The sequence below is a fragment of the Antennarius striatus genome, chromosome 6, assembly GCF_040054535.1.
Source record: "Antennarius striatus isolate MH-2024 chromosome 6, ASM4005453v1, whole genome shotgun sequence".
Classification (NCBI taxonomy): domain Eukaryota; kingdom Metazoa; phylum Chordata; class Actinopteri; order Lophiiformes; family Antennariidae; genus Antennarius; species Antennarius striatus.
This window is the reverse complement of record NC_090781.1, coordinates 16,238,436-16,256,630: the sequence shown is the minus strand read 5'-3', so window position 1 is coordinate 16,256,630 and position 18,195 is coordinate 16,238,436. Positions and strand designations below refer to the sequence as shown.

General features: G+C 39.5%; 1 protein-coding gene across 1 annotated transcript in view; it reads left to right on the top strand.

Annotated features, from left to right (window-relative positions):
• The window catches only part of LOC137596185 (neurobeachin-like), a 196,958-nt gene that overhangs the window by 80,492 nt on the left and 98,271 nt on the right, over window positions 1–18,195 (top strand). Inside the window, 16 exon segments of the mRNA XM_068316497.1 lie at window positions 177–256; window positions 1,035–1,097; window positions 1,424–1,521; window positions 1,980–2,072; window positions 3,419–3,527; window positions 3,619–3,700; window positions 3,803–3,926; window positions 5,017–5,209; window positions 5,331–6,275; window positions 7,312–7,526; window positions 7,788–7,997; window positions 8,665–8,903; window positions 9,877–10,004; window positions 10,211–10,318; window positions 10,533–10,701; window positions 12,229–12,658. Of these exon segments, the coding sequence (XP_068172598.1) occupies window positions 177–256; window positions 1,035–1,097; window positions 1,424–1,521; window positions 1,980–2,072; window positions 3,419–3,527; window positions 3,619–3,700; window positions 3,803–3,926; window positions 5,017–5,209; window positions 5,331–6,275; window positions 7,312–7,526; window positions 7,788–7,997; window positions 8,665–8,903; window positions 9,877–10,004; window positions 10,211–10,318; window positions 10,533–10,701; window positions 12,229–12,658 (3,286 nt within the window).

Sequence of the window (18,195 nt, the reverse complement as noted above, 5' to 3'; positions counted from 1 at the left end):
GCCAACCTGGAGAGTTTATCAATTTATCACAAGATACATAGACAAACAACTAATCAACTTTGAATATATTAACATCAGTCAATTAAAAAAAACAACAACTTAAAACTTAAAACAAGTCATAATTAGAATTGACAGCAAAAATACATTTAGGATAATGCTTTTCTTTGTACTTGCAGATGGGCCGAGGCTGACCCAGAAAGAAATAATCTCTTTACGGGCATTCATGCTTCTCTTCCTCAAGCAGCTCATCCTGAAGGTATCTCCCACCTGTCCCTATTCACTGAATCCCCACACACAACTTGATTTGGAGCTGCAGAACGAAAATATGGAGATTGTCATTCCTCCCTGTTTTATCATTGTGTAGCCCTGTCAATCTACTTCGTAATGAATTCATTATGATTTATTTATTTACTTTAGAAAGTGTGCTTGCAATTATAGTGTGGTGAAAAGAAGTAAATTAAAGCAGTAGTTAGTCAGGTGAAAATTAATAAATGACAGTTTGGATGATTATTCTGAAAATCATTTAAGCAACTTATCAAATAAAGTCATCCAATATTTGCGGCTCTTTTCAGATGACACAAACTGGAAATAATTGTCTTTGTTTTAATTAAAATGTAGTTGACTCCCTCTAGATTAGGATGAACAGTACTGTTCCATCTGTTTCAGACACCGTTAGCTCATTTCACTTCTTGCCCTGGAAATGCATGACAAGTTTTTTGTCATGATAGTTTTAAATGTACTGACTAAATCAATAGACTTCAAAAAAAAATTTCTTCAAAAGATTAAGCATCAGCAGTCATCAGATGTTAAGTACTTATAGTTGATCAATATATTCTTTAATACATTCTAACACATTCAGTGCACACCCAGTCTAAGCACAACAAAATTAAGTACCACACAATTAGTGGTGGTCCTCTAGTCATGTCTAGCACATCCTTTGTTAAGGTTCTAAAATTAAAGATATTAGCACAGTCATAGTTCTCCAATTGATTTGCTACACATTGTTTGTTTATCCCATCTTTCCATTCTTTCAGGACCAAGGTGTGAAGGAGGATGAACTCCAGAGCATCCTGAACTATTTGTTAACAATATATGAGGTACATGAGGAGGAGTTAGCTCCATCTCTGATTTTCTATGTCAGTGTGCATTGAGCTGCAAGACCTGTTTTACGAAATTCTTTTTTTTTTCCTAGCATTAAGTACACCCGGAGGTATAAATTAGTCATCTTGATGGTAGTACTGGCAAACTATTGTTCTTACATTGTGTTCTTGTTGCCCAGGTATTACAATAAAAACAAAGATATGCAATATGAATGATACTTTTTGAGTCTTAAGAAATAACAAAGAACACATTCTCTTTCCCTTTCCTATTATTTGGTCTCATATTTATTTATTTATTTTTTGCACTCATTGTTTTTATGCAGGATGAGAATCTTCATGATGTGCTTCAGTTGGTGGTAGCCCTCATGTCTGAGCATCCAGCCTCCATGATACCTGCTTTCGACCATAGAAATGGAATACGGTAAGCCCTTCAGGGATTGACTCAATCTCCTTGCTCTTCAGGCACAAAATGAATAGGTGATTTCAAATAAACCTCAGTACTTAGCCCTTGTGCTGTTGTTGTGTGTCTATGGGATGCATGAAATATTCATGAGTTCAGTAAGAAAAAGACCTCTGCATGGAAAAATAACAATATTAACATACTGATTTGACAGTATGACACTGATGATCAAACCAACCCTGTGTGATTCTATAAAATATAAATGCACACAGTGTATTGCTACTTGTGAGTTCGAAGCAATTCTTTGCAGAAAGGCTGCTGGTTTGATCAGGAACATTCAGTTAAAGCTAATGGAAATTCTTCCTGAAGGAATGTAGTTGTCAGCTAACCAGAGCAGAGCCTTTTCATCAAGAGGGTTATACTTTATTCTGTCATGACAGTGTGCTCTTGCCAGTTTTCACTGCTTATGTCTATTCCAGGGCAATCTACAAGCTCATGTCTTCTAAGAGTGAAAACATTCGAGTGCAATCCCTCAAAGTCCTTGGGTACTTCCTCAAGCATTTGGGCCACAAGTAAGTGGCCATTTAAAGATATTTAATTAATAATGCATGACTGTAATTTTCATAAGGTACATAATTATTATTGTTATTATTTCATGTTTTTGACTTGTTTGCTCTGTATTTTCATTTCAAACCTGTCCATGACCTTGTAGTGTTCAGGTTAAAAAACGTCATGAATTAGGTTTTTAGAAAAAGAGATGATTCGGCTTTTCCTGCTTCTCCAAAAGTCAACATTAAGAAACGACTAAATCCATCATAATAGGGTGTACTTATTTGTGTAACACCTGAATGTTTGACATTACACAATGAAGCCATTACTTCACAGGTAAGAATAGTGGACAAGGTACAAGTAATGAAATAAATAATTAATAATATAGTAAATATAAATGATAACACGTCAATCTACCTACTACTACTATTGCTTAGTGCATTCAGAGAGGGCTCTGGGTGGAGATACGGTGATTCAAAGTGAAGGTAAGAAGCAGGGAGTTAATTTCTCTGTGTTTGCTGTGGCTGGGCAACAGGTGTTATTGGTGCTTCCTAAGTGGAGAGAAAGGGTGACTGTAAGCTAGACAGTCACCAGCGCAAGTGAAAGGCCTAAATCCTCAAGGGACATAAGGGCTTCATGAAAGTCTGCCTCTCACCCCTCACTCAAATATCTTTCATGCGAGTACTCTGAGTTCACCATGAGCTGGTACCACTCATAAATAATTCAGCACATCACTTCCATGCTTTGCTGATTTTTATTGCTTTTTGATCTTAATAAATGCAAATACCTAGTCAACTAATCATGAACTTAAAGATAAGATGTTGTTAATTGCATGTCAGGTTTGTCCCTTGAGAGCTAAATGTGCATTCTGCTGTTTTATTGCCCCTCTTTGTTGCTTGAGCAGTCTTCTGCAACTTCAACAGCTCGCTTTCCTCCCAAATCTCCATATTTATGCAATTGCGAATAGTACTCCTTTCCTTTTCCAAATTGCCAACCTCTGCAAAATATGTATGAAAAAAAATCCCTACTTGTCTTGAGGCACTGGCAGCTTTGGGTTAGCATTGTGACATAAGTCCTTATTCTGTTTGCAGTGCCACTTTGTCAGTGTTGAACCTGTGCACCTACGTTATGCCTCTGTTGTATCTTGGAGCCATTCCTAATGACAGACTATCTTCGTTATCCTACACTCCTCCAACAAAATTATCCTTATTTATGATAGCAGGCATTTCTTGACACTCGCCTCTGGAGCTCGGCTCCCTGTTGGTGGGAGTAGGCAAGCAAAGCTGACGGCACTCACTGATCCCTATGGTGGCTTAGAAAACTCCAAACAAGACACTTTGCCATCAGGTCTGTGTGTGTCTTTCCACAGGAGGAAGGTGGAGATCATGCACACACACAGCCTCTTCACTCTCCTGGGAGAGAGGCTCATGCTGCACACCAACACTGTGACCGTGACAACTTACAACACTCTGTACGAGGTAACACAGCATATTCATCTAAGCCCCGTCAAATTACTGCACTGCTGGTAACTGTGCTCACTACTAGTGACCATTGTCTTCTCATCCCCAGATTCTGACAGAACAGGTCTGCACACAGGTAGTTCACAAACCTCATCCCGATCCTGACTCCACTGTCAAAATTCAGAACCCAAGTAAGCCTAATCTGTATGACACATGGTGACACTTTTTTCTAAATGACTCTGTTGTCAGTGGGAGAATAGGGTATATATATGTTTGTATACATGTGATATCAGTGATTCTCAAGGTTGTTGCCACCTCACTGAAGAACTCCACTCCCAGCACTGAACTGATGGAGGTTCGGCGTCTCTTCCTCTCTGACATGATCAAACTGTTCAGCAACAGCCGAGAGAACAGAAGGTGAGCAGAACTTAGCCTTTTACTCATCCTCTCCATCCACCATCATGCTGATTCATGTACGAAAGAGAAACAGAAGGCATGCTGCTCCACTTCCTTTCAATGTTTTTTATAGGCCCCTACTGATGCTACTTCATCTTCATGCTCTACAGCAGATGTTTCTGATTATTACTTATTGCTGCTCTCACTGTTTTCACTCTCACTCTAGATCTCTCCATCTAACAGACACACTGTAAGACATATGTAGTCAAATTATAAGCATTAGGAAACCACTGACCAAAATAATCAATACAATTTGCCTAAGTTTAATGGACAGAATGTGCTTTGTCAAGTTAAGCTGTTGCATTGAGGTGAATCAATTAATTAGTTTCTACTTATTGCCCATTTTCTGTCTTGGCTGTTATGTTGTTTTATAGAGTACTGCTGCCAACTCATACATGGATAACCAAATTATTCAGATGGTGTGCTGTAAAAATGCCAAATACTGTCTTAACAAAAATAAGGTCAAGAGGAGATGCAGAAAGATTAATTGGTCCAAGCATTTTTCAAGTAAATTGAAAAACTGGAGGCGGCACGGTGGCGCAGTGGTTAGCGCTGCTGCCTCACATCACGGCGGACCCGGGTTCGAGTCCCGCTCTGTGCGGAGTTCGCATGCTCTCCCCGTGTCTGCGAGGGTTCTCTCCGGGTTCTCCGACTTCCTCCCACCTCCAAAAGCATGCGCTTCAGGTTAATTGGCCGGTTCCAAAATTGACCATAGGAGTGAGTCTGTGTGTGAATGCTTGTTTGTTTCTGTGTGGCTCCGCGGTACACTGGCGTCGTGCCCGGAGTGTCCCCCGCCTCACGCCCTGAGACTGCCAGGATAGGCACTGGCTTCCCCGCGACCTGCGTTAGCGGATTAAGCGGGTTGGAAAATGAATGAATGAATGAATGAATGAAAAACTGGAACTTGAATGTTATTTAACTAATAATTTTATTACCCACCTCAAATGAAAATGTTTAATTCTTTGTAGAGATGAGGATCAGATTTTGTTTGAATTGCTGAACCTAACTTTCTGGCATAAGTTATATTAATGTGTTGATGTGCACTTTTCAGGTGTCTACTTCAGTGCTCTGTGTGGCAGGACTGGATGTTTTCTCTCGGCTACATCAACCCTAAGAATTCTGAAGAGCAGAAGATCACCGAGATGGTCTATAACATCTTCCGCATTCTGCTCTACCACGCCATCAAATATGAGTGGGGAGGATGGAGGGTGTGGGTGGACACCCTCTCCATAGCCCATTCTAAGGCTAGTACTGTATTGGACATCAAAGAAGAAACATTGACCTCTTCCTTTTTCTTTGAATAAAATACCTTTCTTAGTTGCATGCACCATACATATTTGGCTAAAATAGTTTCCATTTCTGCAGGTGACATATGAGGCTCATAAAGAGTACTTGGCTAAGATGTATGAAGAGTATCAGCGTCAGGAGGAAGAGAATATTAAGAAAGGGAAGAAGGGTTTTGTCAGCACCATCTCTGGTCTGTCTGCTCAGGCCTCTGGAATCAAGGGTGCTGTTGAGATCAGAGAGATGGAGGATAACTCTCAGACACCTGAGAGTGAGAAGGACTATGAGAGTGCAGAAGCCAATAATCTGCTGGCTGAAGGAAAGGAGTCTGAAGAGGGTCTCAGAGAAACAGAGGATACTGTAGATGGTGTCAGGGTCGAAGTTCATGATCTTCTGGTGGACATAAAAGCTGAAAAGGTGGAGGCTACAGAAGTTAAGTTGGACGATATTGACTCTGAAACGTTGGGAGTGTCTGAGAATGGAGCACTGGTGGAAGTGGATTCTCTGTTGGATAATGTTTACTGTGCTGCTGCGGAACAGCTCAACAGTAATGTTACCAGAGTCCTGTTCCCAAAGGGCAGCATGAATGATCAAAACATACCCACTCTTATTACTCTGGATGATGAAAAGAACACCATCCCCAACAGCAACAACTTCCTGTTTGTCAAGATGGCGGGTAGCATGGAGGACAAGCTTACGCCTGATCTCAGTCCAGCAGAACCTTTGGTCCTGCCATGCCCAGAACCTCCAATCCACACCAGCACAAGTGAAGAACTGAGCCTTCTTGCTCACATGACAGGCAGCTCTGAGCTTGAATCCTTACCTAGTATTCTAGAAAGGAATGACTTTGGGCTACAGGCAGGTTTGGAGGGCGTCAGCTCTATGACTGCGGCCGAGGCCGACTCCAAAATTCCAGAAGTCACTGCGTCTGAAGGCGACACCTCAGCTGCAAACAATTCATACACAGGAAAACTTGATGATAAAAAAAACAAAGAGAAGAGAATTCAGACAACGTCCACTACACAGGTCAGTCTGAGGCCAAATCAATTTGTAGTTTATTCGTGTGCACTACATTCACATTAAAGAAAATCTAGAAATTAGAAATAATGGGAAAACATTGCCAGAGGGAAATATAACAATAGACCCCCATCACTGGAGTCACAACATCACTGTGATACAGTCCCATCTTTTGGCTCTTTTATACTGACAAAATCAATGCTGAGGTAAATCGGCCCCACTGTGTGGTAGTGGTAGTATATCAAAAACAAGAGACATGATGTAACAGATTGTGTAGTAGTGTGTCCTGTCCTGCACTCTCAACTGTTATACACCCACACAAATTTGACTCTATCACTGCCTCCGCTACGGACTTAAGGGCAGACATACACCACCCTCTTTAATCATGTCTTTCATACAGAATGATTAGGTGTCTTGTATGAGCTGTGTGAAAGAGGTTGCTCTAAGACGTAACAGCAACAGAGTCACAAAAGCAAGAAGAAAGACCTTACCTTGCCTCCTCCGGGTTGAAATGGGAACAGAATGGCTTGGCAGGCAACATCCCTGTGAGACCCAGGAAAGTAGGTTGTTTGAATAGTCGAATGAGCCAACAGGAGGTTAGAAATAGACAAAGCATTTTCTGCAAATTCCACGTGGGATTTGTTCATTTCTCTCCTCCTCTCATGGAGACTTGCTATTTCCCAGAGGTCAGGCTCTTTTAGAGCCTCCTCCGAGGTCACTGATGGAGGGCCGATGGGAGATGGGGCTTTCTCTGCTGTTGCGTAATTGCTCATGTTCAATTCAAAGCTGATTTTAAACAGGCTTACTGGACCTCGCTGACGCATTCATCATATATTTAGACATGCTTTTTTTCTTTACCTGCAGCCAGGAAAAGGTTGTTTGAGGATTTGCTTTAGTATGGCAATTCATCATTCATAGAGAATGAGTAGCAATATTATGACAGCAGCATTGTATCCCTTTACCCTAAATCTTGACAAAATAATGTGATTAGCAACTAGTCGGTAAACAGATCCTGTTTTTTACTGATTACTTGGCCTTCTACCAGAGTCTAGGCTGCCTAAGCAATCAGATGGAAAGGGACATACACTTGGACTTGGGCTTCAGGGGGATACCCATGACAGAGGAGCAGCGACGTCAGTTCAGTCCTGGGCCACGTACCACTATGTTCCGCATCCCAGAGTTCAAATGGTCAGCCATGCACCAGAGATTGCTCACTGACCTGCTTTTTGCGCTGGAGAGCGACATCCATGTCTGGAGGAGGTGTGTGAAGATGTTTATATGAGTTGGAGAGCTCCTGTAGAGGAAGTGTTGACATAACAGAACTAGTGTATAAAATGATAATTGTATACAGTAATATTAATTAGAACATTATATGTTGACACTGTTCATAGACATTTCAATTTGTCTTTATTAAATCCTCACTTTGTTTAATGCATATCACAATTGATGGTTGACCTTTATTTAATGTACAAAACAATCTTGCCAGGTAGTAATCCAAGTCTTTCCCTCTTTCCCCTGCAGTCACTCAACCAAATCTGTCATGGACTTTGTTAACAACAACGAGAACATTATTTTCGTCCATAACACCATCCACCTCATCTCACAAATGGTAGACAACATCATTATCGCTTGTGGGGGAATCTTGCCTCTTCTGTCAGCTGCCACTTCTCCTTCTGTAAGTTCGCCTCCTTGTTTTGACTGTGGAGTAACACCGCTATCTGGTGGCGGTTAGTCACAACGGTTTTATCTGTAGTTGGTCGCTCCCACAGTCTTTACTGTAACGTAGGACGAAACAGAAGTGTGTTTTCGTAGAACCCGCTCTTTACATATTTCATGCTTAAGTTGCGATTTTAATTTTTTTTAAATTTACTGGGTGTCATTGACATCTTTATTATATCACTGTACAGTAATTCTCTGCTTAATATACGTACAGTACAGGTGTTAACTGAAATTTTTTTTCATAACATATTATGTATTTATACAATGCTATGTTAATTTGTCTGTCTTATATGCTATCCTTCCATGCAATTTCCGTTAGTTAAACAACCTAAAATGTCCTAGCCCTCTTGACTGGTGCAGATGGTATCCTTGTAAAACATTTTACTGCAGAATCCTTTCCATGTTTCTACACAATTGTTGTGAGCTAACACAAAAGTGTTTAGCATATCATCATAACTGAAGCAGGACTGGGATTAAACATGAATTTTATCTCTGCTTCCTCTGCGATAATATTCTCCTCCCAGTCCCACATGATAATTATGGTAGTATGTTGCGGCTTTTCTCCTACTTGCCCCTGTGTGTCTTCAGTAGTAAGATTGATTCTGTACTTTGTCACATTTTCAATCTCTATTGCATTTTCATGTAAAATAAAATAAAAATCTCATTGCTTTACTGACAGCTGAGATGACGTCCACTTTTATTTTGTGTGACCAATGTCTTCCTTTTGCTTATTCAAGATTGAAATGGACAGCATCGAGGTAACACAGGGCATGTCCTCAGAAACTGCCATCACTTTCCTGTCCCGTCTCATGGTATTGGTAGACGTGTTGGTTTTTTCGAGCTCTCTGAACTTCAGTGAGATTGAGGCTGAGAAGAACATGTCCTCCGGTGGATTGATGCGTCAGTGTCTTCGACTTGGTGAGATCACGATTTTATATTTGCTGCAACGTATGTATGACTTGGGAAGTAAAACAAATGTGGGCTTTACGGAGGTAGACCATGTTTTTTCATTGGAAAATTGATTAGCGGAGAATATCAAGACAATTTTCTCTTCACACACAAATAATTCTGCTAATCTTTGGAAATCTTCTGTCCTAATTAAAGTAGTCTTTCAGCCATTTGCTTATTGCATACATTTGCACTCATTTGCATTACAATTAGACACTCTTTACAAAGGATAGACTTGTGTATCTGTCAGTGCTGTGTCCCATAGGGCTCATTGATGGCCCCTCTGCCTTTCCATGTGTTTGAATTTGTATATAATATATAGTTTTAATCATCCCTACATTAAATGAAGGGAGTTACATTCATCAGGCTGTCTGCCTGTTCATCTTTAACAATGGGGCAAATCTTGTGACTGTACAACTTTACACATTAACTAACCATGATAAGTAGTTGTGCTTATTTTGATTTTGGCAAACTTTGCATTTCCAGATGACTCTGATTATATTATTGTATTTTTTTTAAATTAAGTTATAACATTTTTTTATTGCTACCTTCAGAATCAAAATCTTTAATTTTATTTAATCAAAAGGAATAGAGATCCATTTTTTAAGGCAATACAAAATAAGGCTCAGATAAAGTTTGTGTCTCTTTGTCCCAGCATGTGAGAGTATATTTGTGTCTATATCTGTAGGTCTGTGTGCACCAGCATGTTTACTTGATTGTTGACTCCAAGTCATGCTTTGGGGGATGTGAAAAGGCTTTTGGATGTTAGTGTCCTTATTGGAGCTGAATTATATTTTTGTCACTGGATTCAGTGTGAAATCAGTCCGGCTGCTGATTTTCTTCTCTTGACAGCCTTGAACAAATAGCCATCAGAGAAAGTTTCATTTAACTTTAAAATGAGAGTCTGCATGTATTTTGTATATGTTTGTGTCTCTGTTTGTAGTGTGTTGTGTAGCTGTTCGGAACTGTCTGGAGTGCAGGCAGAGACCCAGAGACAGGGAGACTAAGGCCTCCATTCACAACATCCTCAAAACCCAAGAAATCTTGTTTAATGCAATGACTTCCAATAAGGTAGGATGTGTCATAGATTTGCTTTATGTTGACACAATTGCTGTAATGAATCTGTAATGAATTCTCACTGTCCTCAACCTCAGTGATATCAAACATTCTAAATGTTGGTAGACCTTTCTCTATCCTGTAGTTTAAATGAATTCTTTATTTGAGCACCGACTGAACAACTAGTAGGTAAAAGTAACATTGTGTTATTTTCTTCATAGACAGCCATAGAGACTGTACCTTGTCCCTTGTCTTCCATCAAGGATCCTGATCGTCTTCTGCAGGATGTGGATATCAGTCGTTTGCGTGCTGTAGTGTTTCGTGATGTGGTGAGTGCAAGACAATGTATGAATGGTGCAGGCATTTGTTTGTGACATAGACTTTGCCACAGTTAGAGAGGACTGTCTGACAAATGTATGTACAAGCTAAAGATGCCCTTGCTGACATGTTCACTGGCTGGATCCCAGTGTATCTGTTAGGTATCAGTGTGTTTGACATTGTGTGGCAGAAACATTTTGAACCCTTTAACTTTCCACTCTACAGGATGACAGTAAGCAAGCTCAGTTCTTGGCTTTAGCTGTGGTGTACTTCATCTCTGTCCTCATGGTCTCCAAGTACCGTGACATCTTGGAGCCCCAGCGTGAGATTACCAGGATAAGCAGCCAATCAGGGCGCAGCATGCGACAAGAGCTCAACTCGCTGACCAGCACAGGTGTTTGCAGCTGTGTTCTATTTATCTCATATCCATCCAATCTTGTAAATGTTAATTGTCGTTGATACTAATAGTCTAATAAACTACCAGCTACCATCTTTAGCTGAGAGTTCATTTAGTATAATAGCAGGGATACCTGCCTGCTCTCCACTGGCTTGCATATAATTTATTCAAGATCTCTGCTAATTGCGCTGCACAAAATTAAATGTGGAGGAAAATGGAGACTGGAAATGATGGTAGTAATAAACTTGAAAAGACATCATGAAAGGCATATGAAATGAAAGGTAGTATTCGCCTCAAGTCATAAATCGAACATTAAGTCACATGAAAGGAAATGAGTGGATGCCTACGAAGGTTTAACGCAATGTCTACTGAAGTGCCAAATTGCTTTAGCGAGATAGACTGATGAGCAATCCCGATCAGCTTCTATTTACACAAAGGTGGAGTGAATAGAAGAAACCAGTGGAGCTAAGAGAATATGAATATGTGTAATACTCAAGAGCTTAGCACACACAGGAGAGATGGAAAAGCAGCAGCCTGCTGACCAACTACTGGGGGTTTTTGGGGCAGTGGAGCCAAGCTTTCTATTTTCAGCCCCATCTGTCAGTGCCCATTAGGCAAGTAATCCACCAGAGGAGAATGGGATCATAGAGGTTGCTTCGAGGAGAGAGGCACACTGCCGCCTTCATAAATTTCACCAGAAAATAGGGGAATTTTCCAGACAGCATGTGTCAGAGGATTGTCTGATTGACCAGTAAGCCAGATGACTTGCTGGCTGAGTCAGACCCTGCTGATCTTGTTAGGTGGTGTGTTAAAAATATTAATATGACCTACCTTGAGAACCACATGGGCAGGATGAGCCGAAATCAGACTTGGCACAGGATCAAGTTGATCACTATAGACATAATACATTGTATTTCATCTCATATATGTTAAAGTGTTGTTTTGGGTCAGAATAAACAATATCAGTCTACACAATGTCAAATCAGTTCAGTTATAGTGTTATAGTTATAGTGCAATCTATCTATTTATCTATCTATCTATCTATCTATCTATCTATCTATCTATCTATCTATCTATCTATCTATCTATCTATCTATCTATCTATCTATCTATCTATCTATCTATCTATCTATCCATCCATCCATCCATCCATCCATCCATCCATCCATCCATCCATCCATCCATCCATCCATCCATCCAACTTATTATTATCCTGCCTCTAGGATTTTAGTTGAATAAAAGTATTTGTGTTTTGTTACAGTAGAAGGAGAGTAACAGAGATAATCTCTCCATAGTTTATGGATAGAGCTCTGAGAAGCTCTTTTATTCAAATGTTAAATTCGTTTTTGACTTGACATGAAATTTGAAAGTAAAAGTTTATGAAGCAGTTCAAGAAATGTCCAATTCGGAATTTAGTAGCTCTGATTACTGTGTGTGTGTGTGTGTGTGTGTGTGTGCGTGCGTGCGTGTGTGTGTGTGTGTGTGTGTGTGTTTGTGTTTGTGTGTTGTTTGTGTGAACTACAGAAACACCCTTATCATTTGACAACAGTAAGGACCAATCAGCATCATCAGAAGACGTCCATATGGAAGGCTCCCGTCCTCACACAGACTCTGGTATCGGAGAGGAGCAGGTAGCCAGCTTCCTTAATGGGTGTGACTTGGACAACAGCGCAGGAGGGCTGGATGCCATGAGTGAGTTCATATCTACACTGTCCTCAGAGATGAAGAGGTCCCAAGAGGCTGTATCTGAATCCCCCAGCATGCAGTTGCTAAACTCATCGTCCTCCATCAACATTAGCCAGCCCAAAAGGGGCATCAACGTTAAGGAGATTCTGAAAAGCTTGGTTGCAGCTCCACTCAAGGGCATGGAGGCTGGACTGGAGCCTGCGTCCTGCCCAGATGTTACAGCCAAGTCGCAGGCCATGCTACCTATGCAGTATCACTCCTTTGACAGGTGAGGAGGTGCCAGTGTTTCAGAAGGAGCTATGATTTTGGCCTTCTATCCACAAATCTACGTGAAAATGTGTTCCATTCTATTGAATACAATATTATATTTCAATATAATATTATATTCTTTCAAACATTTTTTTAATTCTATATATTCATTTGATCCCCGAAGAGAAATTAGTGGCACACTCTTGTGTTTTATATATATATATATATATATATATATATATATATATATATATATATATATATATATATATATATATATATATATATATATATATATTAGCGTGTAGAGGTCCTTAACACACAAACACACACACAGGGGGCCTGTACGCATGCAGGGGAAGGTAGAGGGGCGGGCAGCTCCTGCTTCGTGTGCCCAAATGAGCAACTTGTAAGGGGGATGACGCCTTGCTCAGCTGCGCCTCGGCAGTGCTCCAAGGGTGATTCGACACCTCCCACTGTCAGCTCACACTGTGTGTTTTTGGGTGGGAGAGGGAATCGAACTGCCAATCTTGGATCATTGGATGACCCGCTCTACCGCCCGCACTACCACTGAGCCACTGCCGCCCCACATCCACTTGGACTCAAGGATGAACTGCTACCAGTTTAGCAGTCAAGGTGTCTGACCTCAAAAAAACACGTCAAGAACAACTAAACTAAACTCTGAATCCATTAATAGTTCTAATAAAATTTCAGACAAATGTGTAATTGTCATAGACCACCACTTAATTTTTCATTATCTATTTTTGTTTTTCATTTGCAAGTCAAACAACTACTTCCTGGAGTAAGCAGAATGTTAGCACGTAGCAAGCATTGCTGGGTAAAGTATGCGTAAAATATTTGGAATATACCTTGTCCAAAACAAATTTCTTACAGAAATGAAAACCAGTCCCTTAAATAAAAACAAAAAAGCTGTACAACACCAGAGTTTTATATTTTTCATGTTGTGTTTGATTATGAAAATAGATTTTTTTAAAGCCAGGAACAATCCCTTATGATAAATAAAAGATTAAAGGAAATAATTTTAGATAGTAATGCTGTATCTTTACCATACTTAGAGGTTCATAAATCCATCAGGACAGCTTGCACACATGTAATTCCAAAGATGAGTTTTAGTGAGTGGGTTTGTGTGTTCTATCACTCAACTGACCATAACATGTTGATGTTAATCATCTGGGTTTATCTTAGTTGTTAAGTATGCTACTAATGGTTTTAAGCAGCATGTGACCCATTATTCATCTCAGCCCATTTGTATTGTACTCTTCTCCCACAGCAAGGAATTCCCGCTTGAAAAAGTCTCTTAAGCATGGTTGCAGTGCTGTGGTCTATTTACATTCCTGTCGTCAGGGACCAAGCAGTAAGGCAGCAGGACACAGGAGATTTTTTGTCCCAAAATGGGCTTTTTATTTTAATTTTCCCAAAAAACAAAACATCTAACAAAAGAGTTTGACCAAATGAAATTGTAAAAGAAGCCAACTAAATATAACTAAACTCCAACAGAACTCAGAACTGAAGCGAATGGACACAACAGAACAAAACTGACCTGCCAGACAATCAAACAGAGGAACTCAATTACTAGTTAGGTCAAACTAAAAATTAAAAGAGGGGAAATAAAATGGCCGATATATTCTTAACTGGCCAAAACTCAGTGTAAATCCCCAGATCCCCACCATGATTTATCATATGCTGTGATACAGTCCAATAAGACTGGCAGCAGCCCATCTGAGTCCTTGGCCATGCCTTTGCTGCACCAGGAAATAAAACACCAGGTAACACTACAGAAAAGAAAAACATGTTAGTACAAACATAATTTGAACTGCCACTGCCCAGGTGTAATACTGAAAAATATGAAAACTAAAATAATGGGTGTATGAAATTATATGTTTAATATTGAGGTTTGTGACTGCAAAATAAAAATGTACTAGTGGTGAGGTGTGGATATTACCATGTGTGGCTGGCCATCACACCTGGATTAGATAAAAACAAAGAGTAATCTATCTGGATTTGAGAGTTTACAAATCAGCTCCTGCAGGGATTTCAAGCTTCAGCTCCCTCCTGATCCCTGTCTACGTTTGGCATAGTTGTAAAACTCATAATTTTTCTGAAGTAATCAGTTTGTTTTGACAAAAATTCTTCCTATCCTCTGGTTATCAATGATTTGGTGGAGTTTGTGTGTGTGTGTGGGGGGGGGGGTGCACGTGCGTTTGTGCGTGTAATTAATGCCAGACCCCAAAGAGACGGTAGAGGCAACACCGGGTTTGAAGTAACAAAGGGGCCTTCCTTTTGTTCTTTGCATGCTGCCGCTGCTTGGCTGATGTGAGCCAGATGAATAGGGGAGAAGATGGAGGAGTGTGTGTAGAGAGAACAAGTGTGAGGGGTGGGGGTCTCCAGGGTGTTGATGACAGATTAAACAGAAGCGGCCTTGCGCCACACCACGGCCAGGCCTGTCGCCCTCAGTGCTCACATCTGTAATAGGAACTGGCAGCCTGAAATGAGTTGCCACAGCAAAGAGTATTATTTTTGAAATGCTTTCACACAAACCCTCCTGGTCATATATCCAACTTTGTCTCATGCTTTTCATGTCACTCCCCCTCTACCCTCCATTTGCTGTGTCTAATTGTTTGCCACCTGCCAGCTAAATGAGCTGCCAGACATGGACAGGGCTTTCATTTGTCTGTCAGGCCAGCAGGAGATTGGGAGTGACAACATCAAAAAAGAAAGAAGGAGAGCAAAAATGGCTTTAAGTGGAGTGGACCGGGGTAGTTGTTGCAGTGGCCCTCTCCACCAACAACTTTCACATGCAAAGAGTTTAAACTGCTCAACTCCCAGATTTTTTAACTTAATATGGTGTTAATCCTCAACTTCCTTCCTTCCTCCATGTAATTTTCATAACGTCTCCAAATTAGCTCAATGAAATACTACTTGTCCTCACATATTGGATTTTCCCAAGATGCAGGGCATCAATAGCAGGTTTTAATTGATTTTGTGAGTCAAATGTATGTGAATTTCCTCTGTATCTATCCGTCTGTTCCTGAGCAAAACACTATTAGATTAGCTTCCATATGTTTGACTTATAAAGGGAAAGTTTCTTCATTTATACTTAACACCATCTCCCACAGTCAGAGACGCCATTAATATTAATTACAGATTAATCCTTGTTTTATTCTCAGCAACTCAATTAAGACAATACTATTAATAAAATATGTGCTAGATAATCTATAAATTATTCATGAGAACTCGAATGAATTATTCATTAAAAGAGGATCGTGTTTTATCAACATCGTGTAGATCTAATGCAATGTCCCAGCTGGAAAATGCATGGAAGAGATACTATTAAAAGAAAAGGATGTACCCTGTTTTGACAAAGGATTTTAGAGACATTCTGATATTCTCCAATATAATTTTACGGAAGATGGTAATGAAGAAATCCCAATAAATGATTATTTTGATCAGCTGTCTTCAGGCATAGCTGTATCTCTGGAGATTTTGATGTAAAAAGCTTCCTTTTATGTGTCCAGAGAGACAGGGAGAAACCACAATCAAATAAACCAAATTTATTCCATAAAATATCACAGCTCAGATAAGTAAAAAAAATAATTTTGACAAAATGCAACGATGTAAGACAAAATTTCATAAAAATTGTGAAAATATATCTCAAGTAAGTTTGATTTTTGACTGATTTCAAAATGTTTTCTGCTAAGAACAATAATTATAATTTAAGACAGGAACTGGCTGTTGTTTTGTTTGAGGAGGATTTCTTGGCTTTCATTTCAAATGACAGCAGGCTTAGGTCGTGACAGAGCGGAGGCCTGGCCTGTGTCACTAAGAGTAACTGCCAGAGATTGGACAAGACATTAGCTGGCACACTCCCAAAAACAAAGGCCAACTGCAGACTTGATAAGGACAAGCACACCCTCTCTTTTCTGACAGGGAGCCCATGCAAGGCCAAGTTTGCTGCATTATCTTTAACAAATCAGATTTTCTGGATTGTATAGCATCTCTTGTTTCATCTACAGTCATATGAAGTGTATCAGTTACTCCATAAGCCTTTCATTAAATACTGTCAACATCGTCACAGGACTGTATGCAGGACCTGAAATACAATTCAGTCTGGTTAAGATTGTCTATATTGTTTTTAAACCTATGGAATCAGACTTAATTAGATTTACCTACAGAATGTCTTTACTATTATCAAAACTAACAAGGTACATTTATTAGTTCACTGCTCTTTTAATTTCACTATATTTTATATTGAAGGGACAATGTTATGCATTAAATCAATCCTTCAGATTTAAAAGAAATATGTTTCGAATTAAATATACTTTCAAGCTTTGCAGTTTCGTCTGATAATAAATTCCTTCAATCCTTCAAAATCCCATGGGCAGTGCCTTGACCCAAAATTGGTCCAGTTGAAAGAGATGAACAGTCAAAGTCCGTTGGATATATTCATATTTCTAAGAATATCTTATAATTGAGTTAATTTCAAATACATTTTGCATACATGGAATGCATTACATGTAACACTAATGTCCACAGAGTCAACGGAAATATTCATGTAGTCATTTAATTGTTAAGTTTATTCTGACATTCATTAGTCTTTGTTTCAGGCTTATTGTGTTGTTTGCTTTTATTATGGCCGAACTGCATCACAATGCTTCCACCAATAGTTTAATTTGTTTCAGCCATTGTCCACATTATAAGATCTAAATTCTCTTCATATCTGTCAGTACTCTTTTCTTTCACAATAAACCACATAGAATAAACCCCTCCATCTCTGGTCCACACTGTGGACTCTGTGCCCATGGTCTAACAGGAACTGTTAGAATAAGGGCATTGATAATGTTAAGTATACTGTACATACAAACAACAGTTACATTTATTTTACATTTGATTTGACCAGTTCCATTACTAGTTTGAGCTTCAGTAAATTTGATTCATTTATTTAGATATTTGTTATCTTTAATAATAGTTATCAAGCTTTTAGTAAAAATAAATATTGATTTTTTGCAGGGGTCAATGGTGTGATCAAGTTATTGACTTTTATCATGGATTAAAATCATGTCAGACACTGCTCATGGCTATACAAGGAAACCAATTTTAATATTACCAATTCCTCTTACGATGGTACTAAGCGACGACCTAATATACTAATAGAATTTTGAGTTAACCTTGACTTTACATTGGTAGCCTACATTATCTGAACTTACTGTCACAGTATTTAAAAAAAAAAAAAAAAGACATTCTAATACATTTTGCAATTTCAGGTCAAGAGGTCAGTAGCAGTGCTTCTAGAATGTGTCAGTGAATTGTCGATTTGCTCAAACCACATGCTTCACATTCGTAAATAGTAAATGTCAAACAGCAAGGTCTTCAATACGATGCTCAAAGAGCAGGGGCCTGTTCTAAAAAATAAAAACAGGGAACCAGCTTCCAGAGGCTCATCTAAAGAAGTGGTTTAAAAAGGGATTGAAAGAGTCCTTTCTAGTCAACACAGCAGTATTCCTATGATTAGGACTTCCCTTGAAACTGGTCTCAAAG